Source organism: Asterias rubens, chromosome 2 (assembly GCF_902459465.1).
Source record: "Asterias rubens chromosome 2, eAstRub1.3, whole genome shotgun sequence".
In the NCBI taxonomy this organism is placed as follows: Eukaryota; Metazoa; Echinodermata; class Asteroidea; order Forcipulatida; family Asteriidae; genus Asterias; species Asterias rubens.
The window spans coordinates 2,438,945-2,465,498 of record NC_047063.1 but is presented as its reverse complement, the minus strand read 5'-3'; the positions used below and the strand labels follow the sequence as shown (position 1 = coordinate 2,465,498).

The following is a 26,554-nucleotide window of genomic DNA, read 5'->3' as shown; positions in this document are numbered from 1 at the left end:
ATAGCGCCCTCTTTTGAATCCCCCTCCTTCTTCAGCCCATGTTAGTTTCCCATTATGGGGGACAGGTTCTCCGGAGGGGCAGATTTGCCCAGGGAAACCGGCTCATAACTTGGGCTTTGGCCATAGAGCTATAATAGTGAGCCCCCCCCCCCCCCCCGCAGCCTCGAATGTCTTTTCAGAACTTAATGAAATATTTGATCAAGAGAGGGCGCTGTTGTGTTCAATTCAGACGAACTAGAAACTGGCGGTATGGGATCGTTCAAACCTGAAAAAAACAAACAACCAAGCGATAAATGTAGAATTTCTTGAGTTTAACATTCTTGACTTGCAACTGCTACAGATGGTTGTTCATATCTGAATGTTGGTGAGTATCTTCAAAGTGTAATTTTGTAATAATTGTGACAAAATAGGTATAAAATTGCCAATTACTCATGGCAGGCAAACTGAAGACAGTTCTGTGCTACACCATCATCATGGATTGTATGTACACTACACTACAGCTGAGTGTGTCATGTGTGATTAATGTTATTGTTATGTGCATTAATTTGTGTGCACGACTGATGCCAAACGGCATTCATTTCCGACAGGACGAAAAAATTTCTCCCATGTCTCTGGTAAAATTGTGGGATAACTGTGTATGGCGTCACCACTTTTCACTCTTTTTACAACAAGGCAAGGGATCTCATTTTTCGGGGGTTAGGTAAATTAGATACTATTTTCATATCGAAATCGAATGAAAAAGTGGTGGCGCCATACGGAATATTTACAAAATTGTGTTAACATTTTTGTATGTAGCCTTTACCCTGTAGACCCTATGTTTGTTGTTTTGTTGTCATTCATCAACTAGCACCATAGCCCCACTTGTGTGGCCAAGGTCCAAGGATAGCTGAATCCTTAGCCACACGTCCACCCCATTTCCTCATGCAGCTAAGGAATTAAAAAAATTCTGGCGCCTTATCTACGAGCCACCCGGCAGTATAGACCGGCTGAATGTGTTCACATAACTCTTAGCTTGCTTTGTGTGTATTGAAAAGTGAAACAAATAGAATTTTAAAAAGAAATTTTTAACGATAACTTTGCTACCTTTTGCCGACTCTAATTTCATCGAATCATGCACAACGCAGCCATCTTGGAATATGCGAATCAGCATGACGTCATCGGCCTGCCGAGCTGTGGGCCCGTGAGGGCGCGAATACAAATCAACGGCTGTTTTATGTAAATTAAGCTCGTGTATTTTTTCGTGAACTACGTAGCACGTGCGTGTAAAAAGTACACAAGCTTATTTCACACCGATAACCGATTGAGCCTAAATTTTCAACGGTTTGTTATTTTAAGTTGTGATACACGAAGTGTGGGACTTGGAAATACTGTTTACCGAAAGTGTATAATGGCTTTAAGCATGCATGCACCTTGAGCCAATAACAAAATGATTGTGGAAAAATTTCCGATATTTATTCAAGTTAGATACTTATGTACCGTATTTCATTAAGAATGAAAAAGTGGTGGCAGACATGTTTTCGAATCAGCACTCATGATCGATCATGCGCTTCAGTTCAGTTAACATCATCATCATGGCACCGCCAAGTAATTGGCATAAATATCTCTCCCATTGGTTGGTTTTTATTCTTAGCAAGGCTGACTCTCCAACAGAACTCCGCTAATGTGAGGTACATGCATCTATAGAGCTAGGGGAGTCACCATGGAGGATGGGTTGAAGCTTGCCTCCGGAGGAGAAGACATCAAACTTTGGGATGTGGCAAGCAGCTCGACACCCAGTCATCAGTTCTCTCCACACACCAGCGGCATCTCCTCACTATGCTGGAGTCATAACAATATCCTTTGCTATAGTAACCCAGCCCAGGCCTCAAAATAACCCAACGCAGGCCTGATACTTCACGGAGCTAATGAAGGCGATTGCCTCCATGCCCCCTGGTCATTGCCTTGGTGCCCTTGAAATGCTACAGTAGAAACTTCCAATTTCCGCATAGGGTGCTCTTTTAAAACAAGGAGAAAATGCCTTGGTGCCCTTGCCCTTTCAAAAACGAAGCATACAGGCCTGTGTTATTTCGTCTCAATCAAAAGTCTCCCATTGCTGTGGTGCCCTGTGCTTTTGCTGTGGTGCCCTTTGCAAAGTTTCAAGTCAATTTTGCATTTTCCTCATAGGGAACCCCTTACCAGAAGAAAATTGCCGTGCCCCTTCAAGATTGAAGTTCAAGGCCTGGTGATCACATTTGGGTTGGAGCTGCGACCTGTCATTTATCCTTAGGGCCTATTACTAGATGGAGTACAGAAGCATATTGTTGATTTTTGAAGGGGTAACCATAATTATTTTCACATCCTTTTCTTTATCCGCTGAACTTATAGTGTGTACTTTTGTTGTATAATGTATTGATACTGTTTGATGTTCCACCTTTTCTTAATCCTATCTTAGATTTTAATGCATTTTTTAATTCAGGATTCTTCTTAAAAAAACTTGACACACACGACCCCCTCGGAATCAGGACACGATTTGATCTTGGGGCAGACGGCGAGGGTGAGGTTTTTTTAGAACAACCCGTAAATTCAATGTATTTGCCTTTGGCAACCAGGATGAAAGTTTAAATGCTGGGTAGCTGTTTCTAGGGAAATTAATATATTTCCCAAGAGTTTGCCATGGTTAGCAAATCAAGTTTGAAAAGCTCAACCAAATTTCACCTGGAATATCAACTGAGGTATTTTTAGATTTTTGTAGCTTTATAAGATTGTTAATGTTTGTTATCTGCGCCTTGATGCCGATGCTTAGGCCTATGCGCTTTAATGGTGGTTGTTATTATTATTATCCTTGGACATTGTGTTTAGTGCGGACAAGGATACATTCATGTACTTGACTTTAAATACAAGAATCTATTGGTTGTTTGCATATTATTCAAATGCAGCAAATAGTGAGATACATCACCTTGTTTCCTTGACCAGTAAATTCACATCAGATTTTAGCAAGTGCCGGCAGTTCTGGTGATAAAGTGGTTCTTACGTTTGTCAGAAGCGCAGCGTCAAATATTATTGAGTTAGCAGAGGGGGTAAGTTTAATAATTTTAATTTTTTTATCGTTTATAATTATTAGTTTATCGTTTATAATAATACATGTTTTCTTACAGCATTTTACAGCAGTTTATAACTTTATTTATTTTCTTGTAACCAATATTCCTGTAATTTTGTTGTTGTACAAATTGATATAAAACAAACAAGCAAGTAGAACTAGTTATTTTTGGCATCTGAAATCTGAGAGATTGTCACTCCTTTTTCCACAAAAAGAAACGTTGTACTTATTCAGTGGTCCTTTTAGAGTTTGCCAATTACTTTTTTTGTGACTAGCCAGTAGGACCAGTATGCTTGTCAGTTCACTAGTCCGTCAGCCTTTTCTCTTGTCCATACGCATTATTAAAGACAGTGCACACTATTGGTAATTACTCAAAATAATTATTAGCATAACACCTTTCTTGGTAACGAGTAATGGGGAGAGGTTGATGGTATAAAACATTGTGAGAAACAGCTCCCTCTGAAGTACTGTAGTTTTGAGAAAGAAGTAATTTGATTTTGTTTGAGGTCTCGCACGAGGTTTTTCGATAAGTGCACTGGGTTCTTTTACATGCGTTACACAACATATGGGACCAATGGCTTTACGTCCCATCTGAAGGACGAAGCAATGGTTAAGTGTCTTGCTTAAGGACACAAGTGTCACGGCTGGGGATTTGAACCCACACTCTTTTAATCAGCAACACCAGAGTTTGAATTTGGTGTTCTTAACCACTCTGCCACGACACTTCCATGATTTTATGTTGCTGTTCACCATATTTGGATAGCACAACAAAATAACACGCTTTCTAATAAAAATCATTCAATCGCAGGAAAAACAGACTAGTGTCTCCTTCAACTCCACATCCCGCTACCTTTTGTCTGGTGGCAAGAACCGCATCGTCAGCATTTGGGATCTCAAGTCTAGGAAGCTGAAGAAAACGTACACGGTGAGAAATGGAATTTATAAAAAAAAGGATTTACACCGAGGTGCCTAAAATGCCCACTACAGTACACTGTATAACACACAGGGACATTGCCTCCCAAATTTCACTCAAACACCATACAACATGCAACATTTATTTCCGTTATCACAGACCTTCAGGATTTTAATTTATAACTCAAAACATCTCCTTTTTTTCATAATTAACTGGCAAGTACTTAAACTAAACAATGTGTCGAGCAAAGTTAACTAGGAATATAAGAAGGATGTGACATAGTCAGCAGTCCAAAAGGAAATAATGACCAATAAACCTTCAAGTTGGTAGACCACATTTTTTGTTTGTAATGTATAAACTTAAAAGTTAGGGGAGTTACTCATTCTAGCAAATGTGACCAATTCAGGCAAATTACTTATTCAGTGGAAAGTAACCATTTTGTGACTTCATGACCGAGAGTCGAGTTCTTATTGGTCCAGTCATCACCACGTGCCAGGTGTTAATTTTTCTAAGAACCAAGCGCGCACAAGAGTATTCACGCAAGTGGTAACAGCGCATGACAAGTAAAAGCTCCCTGGGCGCTATTCTACTTGTCATGCGCACTACCATTGCGCGACCTCATCCTCGGGCGCTATTCTACTTGTCATGCGCACTACCATTGCGCGACCTCATCCCCGGGCGCTATTCTACTTGTCATGCGCACTACCATTGCGTGACCTCATCCCCGGGCGCTATTCTACTTGTCCATGCGCACTACCATTGCGCGACCTCATCCCCGGGCGCTATTCTACTTGTCCATGGGCACTACCATTGCGCGTCCTCATCCCCGGGCGCTATTCTACTTGTCATGCGCACTACCATCGCGCGACCTCATCCCCGGGCGCTATTCTACTTGTCATGCGCACTACCATTGCGCGACCTCATCCCCGGGCGCTATTCTACTTGTCATGCGCACTACCATTGCGCGACCTCATCCCCGGGCGCTATTCTACTTGTCCATGCGCACTACCATTGTGCGACCTCATCCTCGGGCGCTATTCTACTTGTCCATGCGCTTTACGATCGTAGTACTATTGTACGAATGCATGAACATCGCTTTACGATCGTAGTACTATTGTACGAATGCATGAACATCGCTCAGCGACATCCATCGCATGAACAAACTAATCATGGTTCATTTTATTTCACAGTCGTAATTTCTCCTTTTAATTTCCTCCAATTAACTGAAATATGTATGAAGTATAGTAAAACAAGTATGGTTTATTTTGGGTGACTAGTCGAGATTAGCTCCCCAAGGTATTGGAAGTTGACAAACTAGTTCCCGAGGCGTAGCCCTCAAACCATGTTATATTTGTATATTAGAACATCGATTCACTACACTCTGCCAAAATTTGTTCTATGTACATGTACATGTGACCCCTGTGACTGTTCTCAAGATACGTTTGACACGGCTGTTAGCTGTTGTTATGCTGTTTCCAGTAATTTATTTACACTCCTCATGAATATGTTGATGAAGGTAGACACGTTGAGATTGATTAACACGTTGACTAACTAAGTATTGTTTGAAGCTTTGCATGGTGTGGAGAAATAAGAAGAAACTATAAACAAATAGTAAACTTGCAGGTACAACCATGTGTAAATTTCTTAGGGTTAGTGATGGATCTTGAAGACGAGCAGAGTATACTGTTCGAAACGAAGACCCAACCCCTTCTTTTCAGAGCCAACACTCACCCTAAGTTATTTACACATGGTTGTACCCGCAAGTTTACTATTTATTTATAGTTTCTACTTACTTTAACTAACTTTTAATCACCAATTTTTCAATCAATCAGGAAATGATTAATTTGTTGTCTTGTAATTTAAGGGTCACCAAGATTCAGTGACCTGCGCGATATTCAACTGGAATGACACCTATATTGCGTCGGGCTCAGCCAGTGGAGAAATCTTACTTCATAATGTTGTCTCTGGTCAGGCTAGCAGCCCTCTCATCGCCCCCAAAACCCAGGTAAAGAAGCCTCTACTTGGAACTTAATAATAATAATAATAATATATCAAAGTCTTATATAGCGCACGTATCTACTAAACAAGGTACTCAAGGCGCTGAGTATAATACAAACTTTCAGAAAGATAGGTTATTGCAGTGATGAATTTTGAGACCCAATTATTTAGCACCTTATAATAGTTTACAAGGTGCTACGGCGCATACAGCAGCCACAGCCAGGAACACCGGGCGAACCCCTTCTCTTTTCGAAAAGTGCACTGGATTCGTTAAGATGCGTTACACAGCACATGGGACCAACGGCTTTACGTCCCATCCGAAGGACGAAGCAATGGTTAAGTGTCTTGCTTAAGGACACAAGTGTCACGGCTGGGGATTCGAACCCACACTCTGCTGATCAGAAACACCAGAGTTTGAAATCGGTGCTCTGAACCGCTCGGCCACGACACTTCCACAGTACAGCAGACTCTCGTAAATACGAGGTCCTCCGGACTGGCTCATTTTCCTGGTTATATCCGTAGCTCATAACATACTATTGCGTTTATAATAATTGCACTATGCACAAAGTGCATGACATACGTAATGGCTGCACGTGTACACAGAAGATATAGGCCTTTCAAAAAATCATTAATATTCTGGGCATTATTTTCAGGTTTAAATTGTAAAAAAAAATAACTGGCACTGAAAGAGTTCAAGACACTGGACACTGGTAATTGTCAAAGACTAGTCTTCTCACTTGGTGTATCTCAACATATGCGTAAAATAACAAGCCTGTGAAAAATTTGTCCTCAATTGGTCGTCGAGAGTTGGGAGATAATAATGTAAGAAAAAACACCCTCGTCATACGAAGTTGTGTGCTTTCAGATGCTTGATTTTGGGACCTCAAAATCAAATTCGTTGAACAATACTTCTTTCTCGAAAAACTAAGCCACTTCAGAGGGAGCCGTTTCTCATAATGTTTTATACTATCAACCTCTCCCGTTAACTCATTTTCCTTCACAGAGTGTCCGTTCTCTGGAGTACTCGCTCCTCAAGAAATCCATGCTGGCCTCCGTGTCTGATGATGGTGGCCTGACCATGTGGGACACCAACTCCCGTAAGCCCATTACGACATTCCGAGATGCACACAGGGCACCGGCTACAGGGCTGGCGTTCTCACCAGTCAATGACATGCTGCTGATGAGTACCGGTCTGGATAAGAGAATCGTCTGCTACGACGTACTTGGCAAGGGGTTAGTATCATTAAGCCCGGTTCATACTTCCTGCGAATGCGAATGCGAAGCGAATGTTGACGTCACAAATTCGCAACGAATAATTCGCACCAGTTGAACTCTGCTCAACTCACGTGCGAATATCACTGCGAAAGGAGGGTTGTGATGTCAAATTCACGTCAAATTCGCTTCGCATGAAGTATGAAACAGGCTTTAGGTGTGGAGTTTCATATTTGAGCGGGCAAGGCCATTTTTGTTGCATTGGAAAATCTTAAAGTCTGTGGGACACTTTTGGAGGGGCACCAAGGCCAAAACCAAAATTACGTGCTGTAGTTTTCGAGAGATTAGTAGAACAATGTCACAAAAATTATTTGAGCATGTACAAAGTGTTTACCAGTGTTTGTATTTCATCACCTCGTCAAGTAGTATTTTGAGGGAAGCTTTCTACCACCATTATCTTCAAACTGTGTAAATTTATTGTAAATCTGTGGACATTGATTGTGTTTTGTGTCCTACAAAAAGTACCCAAACCCTTGAATGATCTTCCTGTCCAGGGAAGTCGGCAAACTCCCACAGGGGAATATAAACGCCAAGCTGGCAACAGCCAATCTCTCTCATACAAACATGGGTTTAACCAGGTTCTATGGTTGAATGTCTATGATGATGAATTGCACAAATCAAGAAATTAGGATTCAGTAACTAGTTGATTCAGTGACTACTGACTTAATCTAGCCATTGTGAAATCAGTGGTTGGCGAAGTAGGATTCAAACCCAAAACCGTGGGATTACAAGTCCTACGCCCATTTTCATAGACCTGCATAAGCACAACAGAAATATGCTTAGCAGAATAAAGTAACAGCCAAAGTACCATTTAACATGTACCACTTTTGAATGGTATCTGCTCATTCTTGCTGAACAGGAAATTATTAAGCAATACTTTCCAGGTTTTTTAAGCTTACCATGTACAGTTCGCAAATATGTGTTTTTTTCTGTTTTTTCATCTGACCTGAAGAATCATCCGAAGTATGACAGTTGAGTCACCTCTGACGTCCATTGCTTGCATGCATGATGGTGCCACGCTGGCTGTAGGCTCAACGCGAGGCAAGGTGTATATCTTTGACTTGAGGATGGGCTCTACCCCATTGAATGTCTTCAGTGCTCACAAGTCATCTGTGCAGTCTGTGCGATTCCAGCATGCGCCGACTGCAAGGGTAAGATTGGAGTTGTCTCTCTCAAAATCAATCAAGCAATAAATCGTTATATTTATAAGGCGCCAATCCAACAGTCAATGCTCATAGCACAGTATGGTAGGCTTTGGAAAAAATGGTGAGATTAAAGACACTGGACACTATTGGTAATTGTCAAAGACCAATCTTCTCATTTGGTGTATCTCAACATTATGCATAAAATAAGAATCTTGTGAAAACTTGAGCTAAAACGGTCACCGAAGTTGTGAGATATCAATGAAATAAAAAAACACCCTTGTCACACGAAGTTGTGTGCTTTGAGATGATTGATTTCGAGAGCTCAAATTCAAAATGTGCGGTCTTGAAATCAATTTTGTGTAAAAATACTTTTTTTCTCGAAAACTACGTTACTCCAGAGGGAGCCGTTTCTCACAATGTTTTATACGATCAACCTCTCCCCATAACTCGTTACCAAGTAAGGTTTTATGCTAATAATTATTTTGAGTAATTACCAATAGTGTCCACTGCCTTTAAGCAAAGGTTTTGAAATTGGCTTATGAAGTAGATTGCCTGATGTTCTTAGGGAGATGATTCCATATCCTTTGGTGCTCTGATAGAAAAGGCACGATCCCCCCCCCCAACTGTGTTTAATTCTTTGAATGCAAAATAAAATGAAGTTTGGAAACAGGAACACAGATTTTCGGACAGGTTCTTTGATGGTCAGTGAGAAATAAAGGGGCTGAGGCATTGAGGTAGCAGAACATAAGTAGCCTCTAGCCACCGGGCAATCTTGGTGGTCTAGTTGGTATGACACTGCTCTAGAATTGCAATGGTCTTTGGTTCAAATCCCACCCGAGTAACATGCCTGTGATGCTTGTTCACAGGACTCGGGAAAGTACTGAGTATACAGTGCTAACACACATCGGTGAATGGGTAAAAAAACAAAATTAATATTCTTTATCCCCGATTCAAATTTAACATCTCTTATAGAAGGATCTTAAGATTGAGATCTTGACCCAAATACTCTTCAGGATTGGTGTCGCATGATCAAAACAGCAACATCCTGGAGGAAAAATTGTAACTAGAATTGCTTCTCTACATCCAGGGGTAAATGGGTACCTGTGAGGGCAGAGGTACTGTAGTTTGAAGCAGACTATTGTCGCAAACAAGGTGTTGCATATATCAGGGATGAGATTGTTCACACTTATGGTTGAATTCAGACTTTTTATTTCGGACTGGTGAAGAAAATCAGGCAATATTTCTTTTTACAAATAAAGAAATCCTGCTCATTTGTCTACTTCTCTAGTGCTTTGGATACTGTTTTCAAAAGCTCCTTGGAATCTATAACCCCAGGGGTTACCAAACAGTAGAAACGGCATCATTTCAACATACCTTTGAATATTTATCCAAGTTTCAGACTTTTTCGTTAGTAATGACTCTCACCCTTGACATATGCAGCCAGGGGATCACCTTGAGGGGATGCAACTTTTTATTTCAGATGAAGATAACAAGTTTTTTAAATTTTTCTCTTCTACCATCAACAGAGTAACGGTGTAGGTAGCAAAGGTGCTAAGCCGGTACAGTCGGTGTCAGCAGGGCGTAAACTCCCCCAAGTTAGCCCCGGAGTGGCTCAGGTTGCCCCTTCCATTCAGAAGATAAGCAAGTCTTCCACGAATCCGTCTAGTGGTGCCGGTAAATCGCTAGAGGAAGCCGGTAATGATTCCAACAGGCTCGGAACACCAAGAGATAACATCGAGAATCAGGATATCATCTCACCGATTAGAGAAGGTATGGAATCTCAGTATTGTTTTTTATTTTGTTTATTTTTTGTGTGTTTATTTTGGGGTGTCATGGCCGAGCGGATAAGAGCGCCGAATTCAAGCTCTGGTGATTCTGTACAGCGGAGTTTGGGTTCGAATCCCGGTTGTGACACTTGTGTCCCTGAGCAAGACACTTCACTATAATTGCTTCTCTCCACCCAGGGGTAAATGAGTACCTGTGAGGGCAGAGTTGGTTCTTGTGATTGATTAGCCTTGATTGCGCTACATATTTGGTGGCACAGGCTGTATACTCCCACGGGTGCTGAGATGGTTTAAGGAATGATTTAAGGCCCAGTGACCAGGGATAATAATGTTGAAGCGCCATGAGCGTCGCTGCGTGACGGACCTGAGCGCTATATAAGAAGCCACCATTATTATTATTATTAATATTCTACAATGTAGCGTCCGTCGATGTCGGTTTTTTCCCATAACCGATATATCGAAAATTTAATATCGAGTATACTCGATATATCGAGTATTTTCCGCGCGCAAGATGGAAGCCTAAAAACAGCACTTGGTATACTCATGGAGGTAGAAATATATACCATAGACTGACAGTTTAATAGGGTTACATTTCAACCTGTTTTTGTCTGATCCCCCGAACTTGTTTGCAGTCCAAACAATTTCAGATTGCGTAGTCCCGCCCCGATTATTTCTGGTTTTACAACAAAGTATGATCGCCGCTACCGCTGGCTTGGCCAATTGGTCTCAAAATGACACAGAGCCTTTGTGAGTTGCGTGACTTGCCGACATTAAGGTGTCAGTTGCCGATGCATTGACGTAGAAGTGTCAATCAAGTTGTCCGACGGGCGCGTGGACTACCTTTACGGTTGAAAATGGTTGAGATAATCATCGAAAAAAAATCACTAGAAAGTCCCGCAAAACACAGACCTACCACTCAGTCAGCACTCGGCGATCACAATATACAACGCACGCAGCATGCAGTCACATAGTCTTTAATAAAGGCTTGTAGTCTTTTTACTTTGCATTCTATAACAAAGGCAAGAAACATTGAATGCTAGAACGCCCTCTATTGTCGAAATAACGCAGTGCATCACGCGATACCGCCTTGACCAAAGACTACATGTGTCTGCGCATGCTTGGGCAAACGGGTCTTCCCCCCGAATTGCAATAACCATACATGCTGGTGTGCACACTTAAACCGTACAACAGCATAGTCTTCGCTGGTACGCATGCACTAGCTGCCGACAGCGTGGTCTGCGAAGCATATAGTTCTTCGGAAATGTTAGCTTGTTTACCGAAAACAACACAACGTCCGTGTAGGCTTTATTTGACCAAAATGACGCCATTACGATACCTTGGATTGATAGAAAGATTATTTTACTGTATAATGTAAGATTGTTTTCTTCCTTGTTTTGTTTTGTCTTGTTGATTCGGGGAAGTTTTTGCGGGGTATTTTTGCAAAGTCAATAATGCTGTGATGAAGACGCATTGATTTTGATCACATGCACAATGGGAAGTTGCATTTTAAACAGCCGACAGGTTTCTTTTGAGGTTTTACCGTGCGCTCGCCGCGGGGTCGTGAACTTCTGCGGCGGGCCGGCGGCTGATGGCGAAAACACAAAGAACATGCAGACATACTTGGTTGTAAAACGTATTTTATTTAATAGGGCAACTCAAAATGATGAAACTACATAACGACGACGGCTTTTCTAATACTCAAACACAGATTTCTTTTAAATAATCGGACACTCTTTTGGTATTTTCGATATCATTTAGGAACATCGAAATTTTCAAAACATCAAAATTTTCGATATATATCGAAAATCCGATATTACGATATGATTATATAAGTGACATCGGCGATTTCGATGTCAAAAAAATATCGAGTTTTTGAGTATTTTCGATATATCGACGGACGTTACTACAATGGTATTTACAGGTATCGTTTTTTTTTAAAAGGAGATAAAACTATGTATGCTTATTTAATAGTTTATAATTACAATTACACAATAGTTTATCAAAACATTAGTTATAAATAAAAACAAGTAAACTGAAACCCACTTAAGGTCACTGGACACATTTGGTAATTGTCAAAGACCAGTCTTCTCAACTATACACAAACCTGTGAAAATTTGAACTCAATTGGTCGTCGAAGTTGTGCGATAATAATTGAAGAAATAAACTCCTTGTCGCACGAAGTTGTGTGCGTTCAGATGCTTGATTTCGGGACCTCAAAATTCGGGAAAATTATATTCTCAAAAGCTACGTTACTTCAGAGGGATCTGTTTCTCCCAATGTTTTATACTATCAACAGCTCTCCATATTACTTGTTACCAAGTAATTTGTCATGCTAACAATTATTTTGAGTAATTACCAATAGTGTCCAGTGCCTTTTAAAACAGACTGTGGTACACCAACAACAATCAACAATCATGTCAATGACTACAGCACTCTCATAATAATAATACTAAGCTTTGGAATGCGCTACCCTTTCCGGACGTAGCGAACAGAAACTCATCTCTTTTAAAGGCAGTGGACACTATTGGTAATTACTAAAAATAATTATCATCATAAAAACCTTTCTTGATTACGAGTAATGGGGAGAGGTTGATAGTATAAAACATTGTGAGAAACAGCTCTCTCTGAAGTGACATAGTTTTCGCGAAAGATGTAAATTTCCATGAATTTGGTTTCGAGACCTCAAGTTTAGAATTTGAGGTCTCGAAATCAGGCATCTGAAAGCACACAACTTTTTGTGACAAGTGTGTTTTTTCTTTCATTATTATCTCGCAACTTCGACAACCGATTGAGCTCAAATTTTCACAGGTTTGTTATTTTATGCATATGTTGAGATACATAGGTACACGTTTGGTAAATACTCAAAACAAATATTAACTGAAAAACTGACTTGGTAACGAGCATTGGAGAGCTGTTGATAGTATAAAACATTGTGAGAAACGGCTCCCTCTGAAGTCTGAAGTAACATAGATTTTTAAATAGAGGTAATTTCTCACTAAAATAATAAAAGACTTCTAGCTAGAAGTCTTTTATTCCTATCTGAATGCATACAAATTCGTCCAACAAGGGTGTTTTTTTCATTCATCATTTTCTCCCAACTCCTATGACCAATTGACATCAAATTTTCATAGGTTTGTTATTTAATGCACATGTTGAGATACACCCAGTGAGAACAATGGTCTTTGACAATTACCAACAGTGTACCTTCCCTTTAACCTTTTGACTACTTTTTAAGAAATTTGTCTTACTGTTCATGATTTAGTGCAATTCAACCCATTGATTGTCTTACTGTTTATTCCTTTTGAATGTTTTTGTATGAAATAAACCAATAAATATAATATAAGTATACATCGTTGGCATTTAAAGTCACCTGGAAATAGAATTGTTTTCTTTCAAACATAAGAGTATATGCTTACAAACAATAAAACATTTTTTTTAGTAATTGTTTGTACTGATTTATATGTTTAAAAAATATATAAAGTTGTTTGGGGGGCTGACTCCGCCTACCCCTTTTGTGACGTCAATCGAGGCAGACTTTGCCTGCAATGTGTATAGTAAACACACGTGCAAAGTACATGTACGTCCAAGTCGTGAGTTGGTACATTTCAAAAAGTGTTTGTCTGCATTCAGCAGCAATACCCCTGGTCGGCATTGCCGGAAAACAAAACAAAAAAATTTTTTGAAACGTAAAAACTCACGACTTGGTCCGTACATGTACTTTGCAATTGTGTTTACTCTACGCATTACAGGCAAAGTCTGCCTCGATTGACGTCACGAACAGCGCCCTCTCGGGTCGGGGTCTACTCTTAAATTTGTAAATAACATAAGAACTTATTTTTTAAACTGTTTATTCACATTCCACTCATCAAAACACATATATTAGTGACAAAAGCTTTATTTTGAAAAAATACCACTTCCAGGTGACTTTAAAAGAGTGCATGCATTCCACTTCTACTAAGGACAAATTGAGTTTGAGTTTGGTGACCCACACCAACACTCATGATAATTTCAATGTGCTTTATTGCAGGTGCTAGGATTACAGATAATGTCAACCACGTTGGCCGACCAAACACAATGGGTAAAGCAGACGGCACCCCTGCAACCCAAAAGAAAGACAGTCTACCAGGTAAGGCTTTCTCATATTTTTGTGGATTTACTAGCTCCAGAAGGTTAATAAGGGAATCAATGTGTGGTGAACAGGTTTTCAACTAGTGGTTTAAACCCAACGAGGCCTGGTTCATGATAATTTTACCGAGACGAAGTCGAGACGAATTCAAGGTATTTATGAATAGCCTTTTAAATTCTACACATACATGTAGTGGTATATATATAGAATGCTGATTATGTGAGCCATTGAACCTGTCGTAGATGTTTCACCGCTGTGTGACTTGACAGTTGGCAGATTGTAATGATAATAATGTAATATAGGATTTGAGGCATTGCATGGTGAGGTATCGATGTATATTTGGTTTGCGGTAACACCATGTGTGTATCTTCTTGCCAGGTAGAGTTTGTTCTTAGAGAATTGTCTTGCTTTATTCTACTGCCGCGGAGTAGATAATCAGAGGTTCGGGAGACTTCTCAGTTCTGAAAAGAACTGTCCTGAAAAGAACTGTCCTGAAAAGAACTGTCCTGCTTTTTAACTATTACCAGGGTGGATGGTGTAGAAAAAAACTGGGCTACTAATGTTAGTCATCACACAGGCTAGAGTGGAGTATACTGAACAAATTTACTGTAGCCTAGCGGAGCACTTCAGCATCCAATGAGGCCAAGTTCTTTTGTGTATTCCACCAGCACTGTGTGTGATAATGACTTTATTGTTAAGCAACCTTGACATGCAGCCAACATTGGCTATCATGGTACATTTGTTTCAAGCCTTCTGAATTATTTGAAGCTTGTAAACCTTGGAAATCTCTTGCAGATTTTTTCTCACCGCTGTCGGAGAACACCTCCAATATTTCCTCTCGGAGAACTCCGATAGGCTCAGTAGATTTAGAGCCGCAGTCTTCCCCAGGTGTACTACCCGAATCAGCCACCAAGAGTTTCCCTCTTGATGTAGACCTCTACAATGGCACTTCTGTCACGTCATCCTCAAATGCAATCAAGGTAAGCAACAAAATTACATTATTAGATTAGATTAGATTAGAATTACTGATTCAGCCAACGTTGAAAAGTTAAAAACCTAAAACATCGGAAATTGTAGTGTACCTCGAGCTCTCTAAATTAACAATCACAAAATACCGGGCATTATATTTTTTCTGTTTAAAGGCCGTGGACACTATTGGTAATTACTCAAAATAATTATTAGCATAAAACTTTACTTGGTGATGAGTAATGTAGAGAGGTTGATGGTATAAAACATTGTGAGAAACGGCTCCCTCTGAAGTGACATAGTTGTCGAGAAAGAAGTAATTTTTGACGAATTTGATTTCGAGACCTCATAATTAGAATTTGAGGTCTCAAAATCAACCATCTAAACGCACACAACTTTCATAATTATCTCGCAACTTCGACGACCGATTGAGCTTAAATTTTCACAGGTTTGTTATTTTATGCGTATGTTGAGATACACCAAGTGAGAAGACTGGTCTTTGACAATAACCAATAGTATCCAGGGTCTTTATGTAGGATATCCGATTTGTTTGCCCTTGGCGAAAATCTAAATTTTTTAAATTCTTATTTTGCACATGTTACCGGCCAAAATTTCATGCCATATACATTGCTTGTGACTGGTATTGAGCTATTGTTTACTTAGCATTACAGTTGAGTGGAGTCTTGGCCTATATTCGGATTTTACTAAGCATGGACTATTTTGCTTAGGCAGAATGTTATGCTTAAGCAGCTCTATGAAATTGGGCCATGATGTCATCGCAATAATTGAGAAAATAGAATTAGTTGTTTAAAACTGATTTCCATCCATAAGGACCTGTGATATGAATGCAATAACCAGGTATTGGCCTGACTCGTCAATGCGAGTAGAGTTTCAGGGTCTAGCCGTCAATTTCACCAAAGTCTTCCTAACTTGGGATTAATCTTAGGACTTAAGACGAGTCCCAAACCCTGCACTGTAGCATGCCGATCTTAAGATTGATCCTAAGGTAGTATGAGTTACTCGTTCTTACTCGAGATAAGATTAATCCTAGCGTTTCATGAAATCTGCTGCAGGTGCTCTTACTTTATACATATTGTATTAACTTCCACTTGATTCTTTCATGATTGTCTTTAATAGAGCGTCAGATCAAACTCGTCCAGCAGTCAGCCAGCTATTACCAAACCAGTACTAAATCTTGACAGGAAGAGCAGTCCCGAGCGGGGACGTAGTAAGTCCCTTACGAGCCAGGCCGCTTTATTACCGGGGTTGGTGTCGCCTGTAAGTGGACCAGAGCTTTCCTTGAGCCCCAAGGAGCCAGTGAGGTTGGCGGTTACAGCTCAGCCAGCGACTGTGGCTCTCACATCTCCAAGGACAGCCAGGACGACTGGAGTGACTGAGAGCGATGCTAAGCCATTCGGTAAGCCACTATTCCGCTGTGTCAAGTGTGTAGGGTGTCGAGGCCGAGTGGTTAGGAGCTTCAAGTTCTGGTGGTTAAGGCATCGGGATGTGGGGGGTCAAATCCCGATCAGGACTATTGTGTCCTTCAGCATGCACTTAAAGGGAAGGTACACGTTTGGTAATTAATCAAAACGAATTTAACTTAAAAACTGACTTGGTAACGAGCATTGGAGAGCTGTTGATAGTATAAAACATTCTGAGAAACGGCTCCCTCTGAAGAAGCATAGATTTTGAAGTAGAGGTAATTTCTCACTAAAATAATAAAAGACTTCTAGCTAGAAGTCTTTTATTCCTATCTGAAAGCACACAAATTCGTCCAACAAGGGTGTTTTTTCTTTCATCATTTTCTACCAATTCCGATGACCAATTGAGCTAAAATTTTCACAGGTTTGTTATTTTGTGCATATGTTGAGATACACCAAGTGAGAACACTGGTCTTTGACAATTACCAATAGTGTACCTTCCCTTTAACCATAAGCTTCTCTCCACCCAGGTTCTGATTGTTTTTTAACTGGATGTTTTGATCAGTATGCTCTTTTTCTTTTCTTTTTTTCTCCAGAAGATGATGAGAGCATACTTATCGAAACGTCAAATTAAATAATACACTTCTTTTCAGAACCACCCCAACTTAATTAGAGAATATCATTACATGGTGTTACCACAAGCCTTACTATATTATGTACTTGTGAATTTTTTGCCAAAATAAAATATTGTTTATATATTTTTATAGGCACTCCACAGAGTCGAAGAACAACTTCTCCAGGCAGGGGTCTCCTTGGAGGGTCTTCAGAAAGCGCTTCTAGAGCCAAGAGTGGGGATGCGATATCAAGGGGTCTCGTCAGTGCATCAGGGAGTCCGAGGAACCTTCAGGTTGCACCCTCTTTTTGTCCTTTAAGTCCTCTCTTAGAACACATAATTTTAGTCAAGTTTTTAGGCAATATTGTTTTGTTTTGTGCTTCGCGAATTCTCTAATTTTGACTGAGTCTTGATGCATCTTTTTGTGTATTTTATCATTGTATATGATTGTTGTAACATTGTATTTACTGTGCTTTAAATGTATTTTAATCTATCATTTTTTTATTGATTACCGGTATTTGTAATAATTATTTAAAGTGCATTGAGATTATTTGTTGATGTAATGCGCTATGTAAAAGTTAAATATTATTTGTATTGTTATTATTATTATTCAGGTTGACTACAGAGATGCAAATAACGGTGCTGTAGCGGGTGCTGATTTACAACCCTTCCAGGTTCAGTTCATTAAGAACATGATTGATGAATCGCTTGAGGATTTCAAGTAAGAAACAATTAATTAAACAAATAATTAATAGACCTAATGTGCACATGATGTCAAAACAGAGGGCACCTCACTTGAGGTAAAACAAAAAGCCATTCATTGGCCAAACCTGTGCGCCGCGTTTTTATTGTTTCATCATCATTTTACCTCTAAGGGTGGCTGGATGTCATCAATGCATAAAGTCTATAACAAAATATTAATAATAGCTTCTTACATATAGAGTTCATATCCATCACTCAGTGATGCTCAAAGTGCTTCAGCATTCAGTATTTCCCTACAAGTATTATGTGGGACTCTGTTTGAATTATGAGATCTACTCCTTTAAAGGCAGTGGACACTATTGGTAATTGTCAAAGACTAGCCTTCACAGTTGGTGTATCTCAACATAAGCATAAAATAACAACGCTGTGAAAATTTGAGCTCAATTTGTCGAAGTTGTGAGATAATAATGAAAGAAAAAACACCCTTGTCATACGGAGTTGTGTGCGTTCAGATGCTTGATTTCGAGACCTCAAATTCTAAATCTGAAGTCTCGAAATAAAATTCTTGGAAAATTACTTCTTTCTCGAAAACTATGTTACTTCAGAGGGAGCCGTTTCTCACATGTTTTATACCATCAACAGCTCTCCATTGTTGTTACCAAGTAAGGTTTTATGCTGATAATTATTTCGAGTAATTACCAATAGTGTCCACTATTAAGAGCATCTCTTGGAGAGGATGTTTTTCTTCATATTTGTCAATTTACATGTACCACCCATGTAGTACATTTGGTACATGGTAAAACTGAAATTTATATCCTTGATTCCATATATTGGATTCTTGTTTGATCCTAATTCTAAGTATGATTGTCGTCAAAATGCAATCTTAAATTCTCCTTTTTTCTGTTGATTGGCACAGATTTTTTCTTTTTGATTGTCCTTTTTGGTTTTGACTGCTAGGTATTGATTTGAATTATTATCACCCTTCACTGTGTATTACAGGGAAAGTACACGCTTGGTAATTACTAAAATCAAATATTTACTTAAAAACTGACTTGGCAACGAGCATTGGAGAGCTGTTGATAGTATAAAACATTGTGGGAAACGAACCCTCTGAAGTATTTGAGAAAGAGATAATTTCTCACTAAAATATTAAAAGACTTCTAGCTAGAAGTCTTTATTCCTATCTGAAGGCGCACAAATTCGTCCAACAAGGGTGTTTTTTCTTTCATCATTTTCTCGCAACTTCGATGACCAATTGAGCCCAAATTTTCACAGGTTTGTTATTTTATGCTTATGATGGGTTAAACCAAGTGGGAACACTGGTCCTTGACAATTACCAAACGTGTACAGTGCCTTTAATTTTGCAAATTCTTTGTTATTAATATCTATGTATTGTCTCATAGAATTTTCAATTTTTCTATTATAATGAATGTTTGTAAATGCTGGGCACCTGAAAATATTTTCCCTGTAACAACTTTTCTAAATATGTTTTTTTCCCCCTTTGTTTACAGGGAATCCTTCCACCGAGAAATTCTACATTTGCAGCGAGAAATGGTCCGGCAGTTTCAAATACAACAGGTAAATAAATCATGATTCGGAAAGTTTCTTGCCTGAAACATTCTCTTTGAAATTCAATTCATTACGAGTCTGATGTATGATTTCTTGTTGAATTTAAAATAATTTTAATTTATAATATTCATTATGTATCAAACTTGATTTCTTGATGGTGTGCAAGTTAGCTATGCAAATCTGATTGTTGAGTGTCCAATAATTTGTTGATATTCTTTATTCTTGATTATTGCTTAGCAATTTGTTGACACTCTTTACATATATGCACATATAGCTTATTTTTGAATGTCCACTTATTTGTTGATAATTCATCTTTCTTCTTGTCTGTAAACAAATATGATTTCTTGATGATTGCTCAAAAATTTGCTGACATTCTTTATTTTTAATATACAAATGTGATTTCTTTCATACAACAATCTGTTGAAATTCTTTATGTATGCAAACTTGATTTATTGATGATTTCTTAGCAACTTGTTTCCTATTCTTTTATACATGATTTCATATTGAACATACAATAATTTGTTGATATTCCTCTTGAATGCAAACTTTATTTCTTTTCAAATGCTCTGCAGTTTGTTGACATTCTTCCCATATGCAATTTTTTGTTTCTTGACTGTCCCAATTGTTTTGAATATTCTTGAATGCAAACTTTATTTCTTCTCCAATGCTCAGCAGTTTGTTGACTTCCTTTACACTGAATTTGTTTGTTTGTTGACTGTCCAAAATGTTTTTAATATTCTTGAATGCAAACTTTATTTCTTGTCGAATGTCCAGCAGTTTGCTGACTTTCTCTACATGTGCAATGATTAATGAATATGCTTTCTTTTTGAGTGTCCAATAATTTGTTGATAATTTTTGTATGCAAACATGATTTCTTGTTGAATGCTTGGCAATTTGTTGACATCCTTCACATACATGTATATGCAAATATAATTGCTGAATGTCCAATAATCTGTTCGTATTCATCTTGTACATGTCGACAAACATGATTTATTGTCAAATGCCTAGCAATTTGTTGACATTCTTTACATGCAAATATTGTTGTTTCTTGTTTTAGGTCAGCCGTCTTTCACTCAGCTGTGTGTGTTGAAATGATAGTGTACTGATTTGATTTGATTTTGATTTGATTGAATAATGTACTACAGTTTTTTTATTTTTTTATTTTTTGTTTTTATTTTTTATTTTTTATTTTTTTTTTATTTTTTTTTTTTTATGGGGGGGGGCTTTGGCTTGTTTACATTTCTAAAAAGTGTCTCCATCTTCCTATTGTTTTCTATTATTGGAGTTCATCTTATGTCTATGTTTTTTTTTATTTATCTAAATCAATGGGGTCTTTACTTTTATGTATTGTGCATTCAATTAAAAAAGAAAATTGTCCTAGATCGATTACTTTAGTGTCTTAGTGTCATCTGAATATTTTAATCGTAACTTTTTTTTAATCTTTATCTAAATCAATGGTTATTTTACTTTTATATATATGTGCATTCAATGATATTGTTTTGTCCTAGATCGATTACTTTAGTGTATCTGAATATTTTAATAGTAGTTTTTTTATTGATAAGATAGAATTAGTTTCTAACTGCTTTCAATCCATAAGGACCTGTGGTATAAATGCGAAAAAATAGTCAATAGCCTAACGTTTTGACGCTAGTAGGGTCTTTTTCAAAGTTTCCAAGAAGTCTCTGCTGGTGATCGGAACATTAGGCCATGAACTTTTTGTGTGCAGTCTTTTTAATTGTAACAATTGTAATTAAGGGAGTATGGAAAACAATTAACTTCACATAATACAAAAGCCACTCTGCTAAGTTTTCTAATTAGAAGGACATTTTGATACCTTCATTTTCTTTCCAGTTTGGACGTATTTCATTAATTATTTTGTGGATATTTTTTTCACAGATTGAGATGCAAGCCACTCTTGAGAAGTATTCCGTCAATGAGGGTTTGCTGGCTGAACTGGAGAGACTGCGAGAAGAGAACAAAAGCCTAAAAGCCAAATACTGACACCATGGCAAGTGCAAGCTATACTTCAGAAAATATAATGCAAGCCACATCGTGGATTTTACTTTAAAGAGACCAAGAGAATGGGAACCAGATAGCCAACTACCAAAAACCAGAAAGAATTTGCTCTGGGAGACGAAGCGAAGAGAACGAGGAAGCACCTTGTTAGAGCGAAATATTGACACCATGGGAGAGGGAAAACGCACGCCATACTTGAGAAATAAAACGCAAGGCATACCTTGAAGAATGTTTCAACAAAGAGGTTTTGCTTTGGAAAGACCAAGAAAACAGAAGAAGAAGAACACAGACAGCCAGCTTCCGAAATCAGAAATGTTCAATCAACTAGGATTTGCTGTGGAGAGACTAAGTGAAGAGAACAAGAATCTTATTAGAGCAAAATACAATGGGAGAGAGACAATGCAAGCCATACTTGGGAATTGTTGCATCAGTAAGGTTGGGCTCTGGAGAGACTAAGTGAAGAGAACGGGAACCCTAGAGTGAAATATTGGCGCCATGGTGGAGGAGACAAATGCAATCAATATCTGAGAAATGGTCCATCCTTGCCCCTTTGCTTTTGAAAGACTAAATGTAGAGAGCAAGAACCAGACAGCCAACTACTTAAACTAAAACAATTGGTGAGGAGAAATGCAAGCCAAACTTGAGAAATGTTCAACCAGTGAGGCTTTGCTTTGGAGAAACTAAGTGAAAACAAGAACCAGACAGCCAACTACTAACCATTGGTGAGGAGAAATGCAAGCCACACTTGAGAAATGTTCAACCAGTGAGGCTTTGCTTTGGAGAAACTAAGTGAAAACAAGAACCAGACAGCCAACTACTAACCATTGGTGAGGAGAAATGCAAGCCAAACTTGAGAAATGTTCAACCAGTGAGGCTTTGCTTTGGAGAAACTAAGTGAAAACAAGAACCATACAGCCAACTACTAACCATTGGTGAGGAGATATGCAAGCCAAACTTGAGAAATGTTCAACCAGTGAGGCTTTGGTGTGGAGAAACTAAGTGAAAACAAGAACCAGACAGCCAACTACTAACCATTGGTGAGGAGAAATGCAAGCCACACTTGAGAAATGTTCAACCAATGAGGCTTTGGTGTGGAGAAACTAAGTGAAAACAAGAACCAGACAGCCAACTACTAACCATTGGTGAGGAGAAATGCAAGCCACACTTGAGAAATGTTCAACCAATGAGGCTTTGGTGTGGAGAAACTAAGTGAAAACAAGAACCAGACAGCCAACTACTAACCATTGGTGAGGAGAAATGCAAGCCACACTTGAGAAATGTTCAACCAATGAGGCTTTGCTGTGGAGAAACTTAGTGAAAACAAGAACCAGACAGCCAACTACTAACCATTGGTGAGGAGAAATGCAAGCCACACTTGAGAAATGTTCAACCAATGAGGCTTTGGTGTGGAGAAACTAAGTGAAAACAAGAACCAGACAGCCAACTACTCACCATTGGTGAGGAGAAATGCAAGCCACACTTGAGAAATGTTCAACCAATGAGGCTTTGCTATGGAGCAACTTAGTGAAAACCAGAACCAGACAGCCACCTTATAACCATTGGTGTGAGGAGAGATGCCAATACCAGGGCAGGGGAGAACATTTTTCTCGATTTACCTGGCCTTGAAATTCCATGTGTGGTCCCTTCTTTTTGGGAACTTTCGTTTTAGTTTGGCATGTTTTTAAGTCAACATTACATGTATATACATGTAGCATTCATCAGAATTCAAGTTTTTATTTATGTCTGGAATATAAAAGTCTGTGCAACTTAAATCTTTACTGACTTAGATCCCACTGTTTCGTATTGGTCACACTTGTATATACCTTTATTTATGTTTGAACTTAAGGACAGCGTTGGTATGGCTGGTAAAAATGCTACCTTGAACCGCTATACATGCCCAATACTTTGTTTTCAAAAGGTCAAGGGCACCATGGAGTTATCTTTTTGGCGCCTCTGATTTGGAATATTACAAGGGGCACAAAGGCAACGGGGGCAACTGAGCTAATTGCCTCCGTTGCCTCCATGCAGCGTCAGGCTCTCGAATACACACTTCTGGCGCCTCTGACCATGACTAAGGTGTACATTTCTATTTGAACATTTCAAGAGGCACAAAGGCAGTGGCATGGGGCAACGGAGAATGGACTCCGTTGTCTCAATACAGTGTGAGGCTCGAATACAGGCACAATTCTGGCGCCTCTGACCATGACTAAGGTGTACATTTCTATTTGAACATTTCAAGGGGCACAAAGGCAGTGGCATGGGGCAACGGACAACGGAGAATGGACTCCGTTGTCTCAGTACAGTGTGAGGCTCGAATACAGGCACAATTCTGGCGCCTCTGACCATGACTAAGGTGTACATTTCTATTTGAACATTTCAAACATTTACTTTTAATACAATCATCTTTTATGGAGCACAACAAATGATTTGGTTCTTGACCAATAAAATTGACAACCCGTTACGGTGGTATAACAAATGATTTCAAGCGCAAATAATTTATTCGAGTGCGCCACATAATTTAGTGAACAACGTTATTTCGAGCGCACGAAATAAAGAACTTTGATTGTTTCTTGGATACTTGGAATTTGTTTTTACCGCATGTCCCTATATTAGGGCCTCCGTAGTAATAGAATGTTTACACGCAACTTGGGAAATGTAATTCAATATTCTAAATGTTACCGAGTTTCAGGCAGAACATTATTGCATAATGTTCAGACTTTGATAATGTTAAACTGTATTTTTATACTGTACAGTCCGCTAAATTTGACTTGACTACCTATGCAAAAGAATGAAATATCTTACAGTGAATGTTAAAGACACTGGACACTATTGGTAATTGTCAAAGACCAGTCTTCTCACTTGGTGTATCTCAACATATGCATAAAATAACAAACCTGTGAAAATTTGAACTCAATTGGTTGTCGAAGTTGCGAGATAATAACGAAAGAAAAAAACACCCTTGTCACACAAAGTTGTGTTCTTTTAGATGGTTGATTTCGAGACCTCAAATTCTAAATCTCGTGGAAAATTACCTTACTCGACAACTATGTCACTTTAGAGGGAGTTATTTCTCACAGCGTTTATACTGTCAACCTCTCCCCGTTACTCGTCACTTGGTAAGGTTTTATGAAAATAATTATTTTGAGTTACCAATAGTGTCCACTGCCTTTAAAACCGTGTACAAATGATAATGTTAAGTAAATGACAAGAATGATGTCAACAATACTGTGGAGACACTGGACACTCTGAAGCTGGCCAAATTGTTGTGGATATCTTGGTATTTATTTACCAAGTACTTTTTTTGTATAGGGTCTTGCAGGTGCTCAGTATTTGCTTTTGGCTGTCTTTTTGTTCCTTTCTCTTTGGGTATTTAATCGTTTGTTTGTTTGTTTGGTGTTTTAAGGGGGGGGGGGGACATTTCAAGGCTAGAACTAGCTGCCAAAATAATCAGTCTTGTTCTGCTGCGCTACTTTGTGAGCTACCTTGATATGTGAGAACTTTAACTTGGGGGAAATACTATGCTGTATTTCCAGAGAAGTGGTGTTACCCTTTGTTTAAGAGTAACTATGTGTCTCCCTTTTCGTGTTTGTTCACCAAGAATTAGGATTTTGGGGTTTAATAATTTTTGCTTTATGGTCGTTACTATATACCTGTATAGAGAGCTCTGTTGCGATTGTAGTTGGGTTCTTTCCCTGTCTTTCACCTCAGCGGACCTCGGTTCAGATCCCTCCTTAGACACAAAGCCTTGCATGTGGATTGAGTCGTAGGTCGCTAGCTGATGGTGCGGGGTATTCCCCATTGAAATTTCCACACATACATATGATGTCCCAATCTCGTTATTGGCGGTAATGGCGCTGTTGGATTGGCATGATATAAATAAACAAAAATAACCAAATAAACAAACGAATAAAAGTAAGTGCCTTCTTGAGATAACGATGACCTCAGTGGTGTAATATTTTGTCAATAGACCATGTGAGCTGTGACATCACGTGTTTAACAAAAGCACAGGTCCTATGGGAAAATTTACATTTTGTGTCATAATTTCCACATAAATCCGAGAATTATGAAAGTAAAAGCTGGACAAGTTTTGAGATGTGCCCCCTCTTATCATATCAAAAGTTGATAGGAGTTAGACAGTGCAATCTCCACAAAATACAAGATTTTATGTTTTCTTCCATTGAGCTGTGTACAATTTGTGCCTGCAGGAAGTCCAGGCTCTGTGGCTCTTTTGTAAACATGTGATGTCACAGGTTACATTAGCCCTATATAGGACCTTTTCTTTGTAGTACGAAACGAAAGTGTAAGGCCGCCAGGGCTAAGGTTACATTGTCTATAATGAGCTAGAATGAGAGTACAATTGTAAATAGTTGGTCATTTTTGCACATAGTTTTACATGTAGACGTGTACAGCAATAACTTGATTTTGCTACGGCATGCTATATATAATATATTTTTTGGTTCGTTACTGCATTAAACTATTACAGTGCATTTTTTACAAGTTGAATAAGCTGGTATTATTTCTTGACTGAGTTCTTGTTACATTGGTCAGTAGTTATGACGCAACATTTTCCCCGTGGATCAGTGGTTGGTGATGATGATAGAAACTGTATAATCAGGGAGCTTCAGACGGAATGATTGAAATCTTTGCCCAATAGTATAGTATTGTCACTTTTTAACACGCGGCGACTGATGCCACGCTCACCATGTTGTTGGGCAATAGGCTTACGTGTAAACGCCGCGTCACCTAAAAATGCGCACTTCACTGAATAACACACGTTGACCTTGACCACCAAAATGGCGCATCCAAGATTAGTCTGATGATGACGTCAGGTGAAATGGGTCAATACCGGGTGTCTCAAATACGGCTTGTTGAAAACAGGAATGTCACAGATGTTGGCTACTTATTCTTCAGGTTACCCATTGACCTGAAGTAGCCGAAATCTTGGATTGAATT

The 26,554-nt window shown here is 39.0% G+C and overlaps 1 protein-coding gene across 3 annotated transcripts; it reads left to right on the top strand.

Annotated features, from left to right (window-relative positions):
* Positions 1-250: 250 nt before the first annotated feature.
* On the top strand, positions 251-24,478 carry LOC117306915 (protein NEDD1-like). 3 transcript variants are annotated; one of them, XM_033791493.1, is made up of 15 exons: positions 251-364; positions 1,651-1,832; positions 2,962-3,056; positions 3,885-4,001; positions 5,854-5,994; positions 6,991-7,220; positions 8,212-8,410; positions 9,931-10,174; positions 14,216-14,314; positions 15,110-15,294; positions 16,418-16,697; positions 17,469-17,608; positions 17,929-18,035; positions 19,528-19,594; positions 21,482-24,478. In XM_033791493.1, exons 2-15 carry the CDS (start codon positions 1,700-1,702, stop codon positions 21,584-21,586), a joined length of 2,142 nt encoding a protein of 713 aa, XP_033647384.1. In that variant the 5' UTR covers positions 251-364; positions 1,651-1,699; the 3' UTR covers positions 21,587-24,478. The 3 variants fall into 3 exon arrangements, with proteins under 3 accessions (XP_033647384.1, XP_033647383.1, XP_033647382.1); XM_033791492.1 differs by having other exon boundaries at positions 1,635-1,832; XM_033791491.1 differs by having other exon boundaries at positions 1,631-1,832.
* Positions 24,479-26,554: the final 2,076 nt, after the last annotated feature.

Coding starts and splice junctions, on each gene's coding strand:
- LOC117306915 (XM_033791493.1), top strand. CDS start 1,700: ATGGAGGATGGGTTGAAGCTTGCCTCCGGAGGAGAAGACATCAAACTT. Junction 16,698..17,468: donor GAGCGATGCTAAGCCATTCG/GTAAGCCACTAT, acceptor ATATTTTTATAG/GCACTCCACAGAGTCGAAGA. Junction 17,609..17,928: donor GGAGTCCGAGGAACCTTCAG/GTTGCACCCTCT, acceptor ATTATTATTCAG/GTTGACTACAGAGATGCAAA.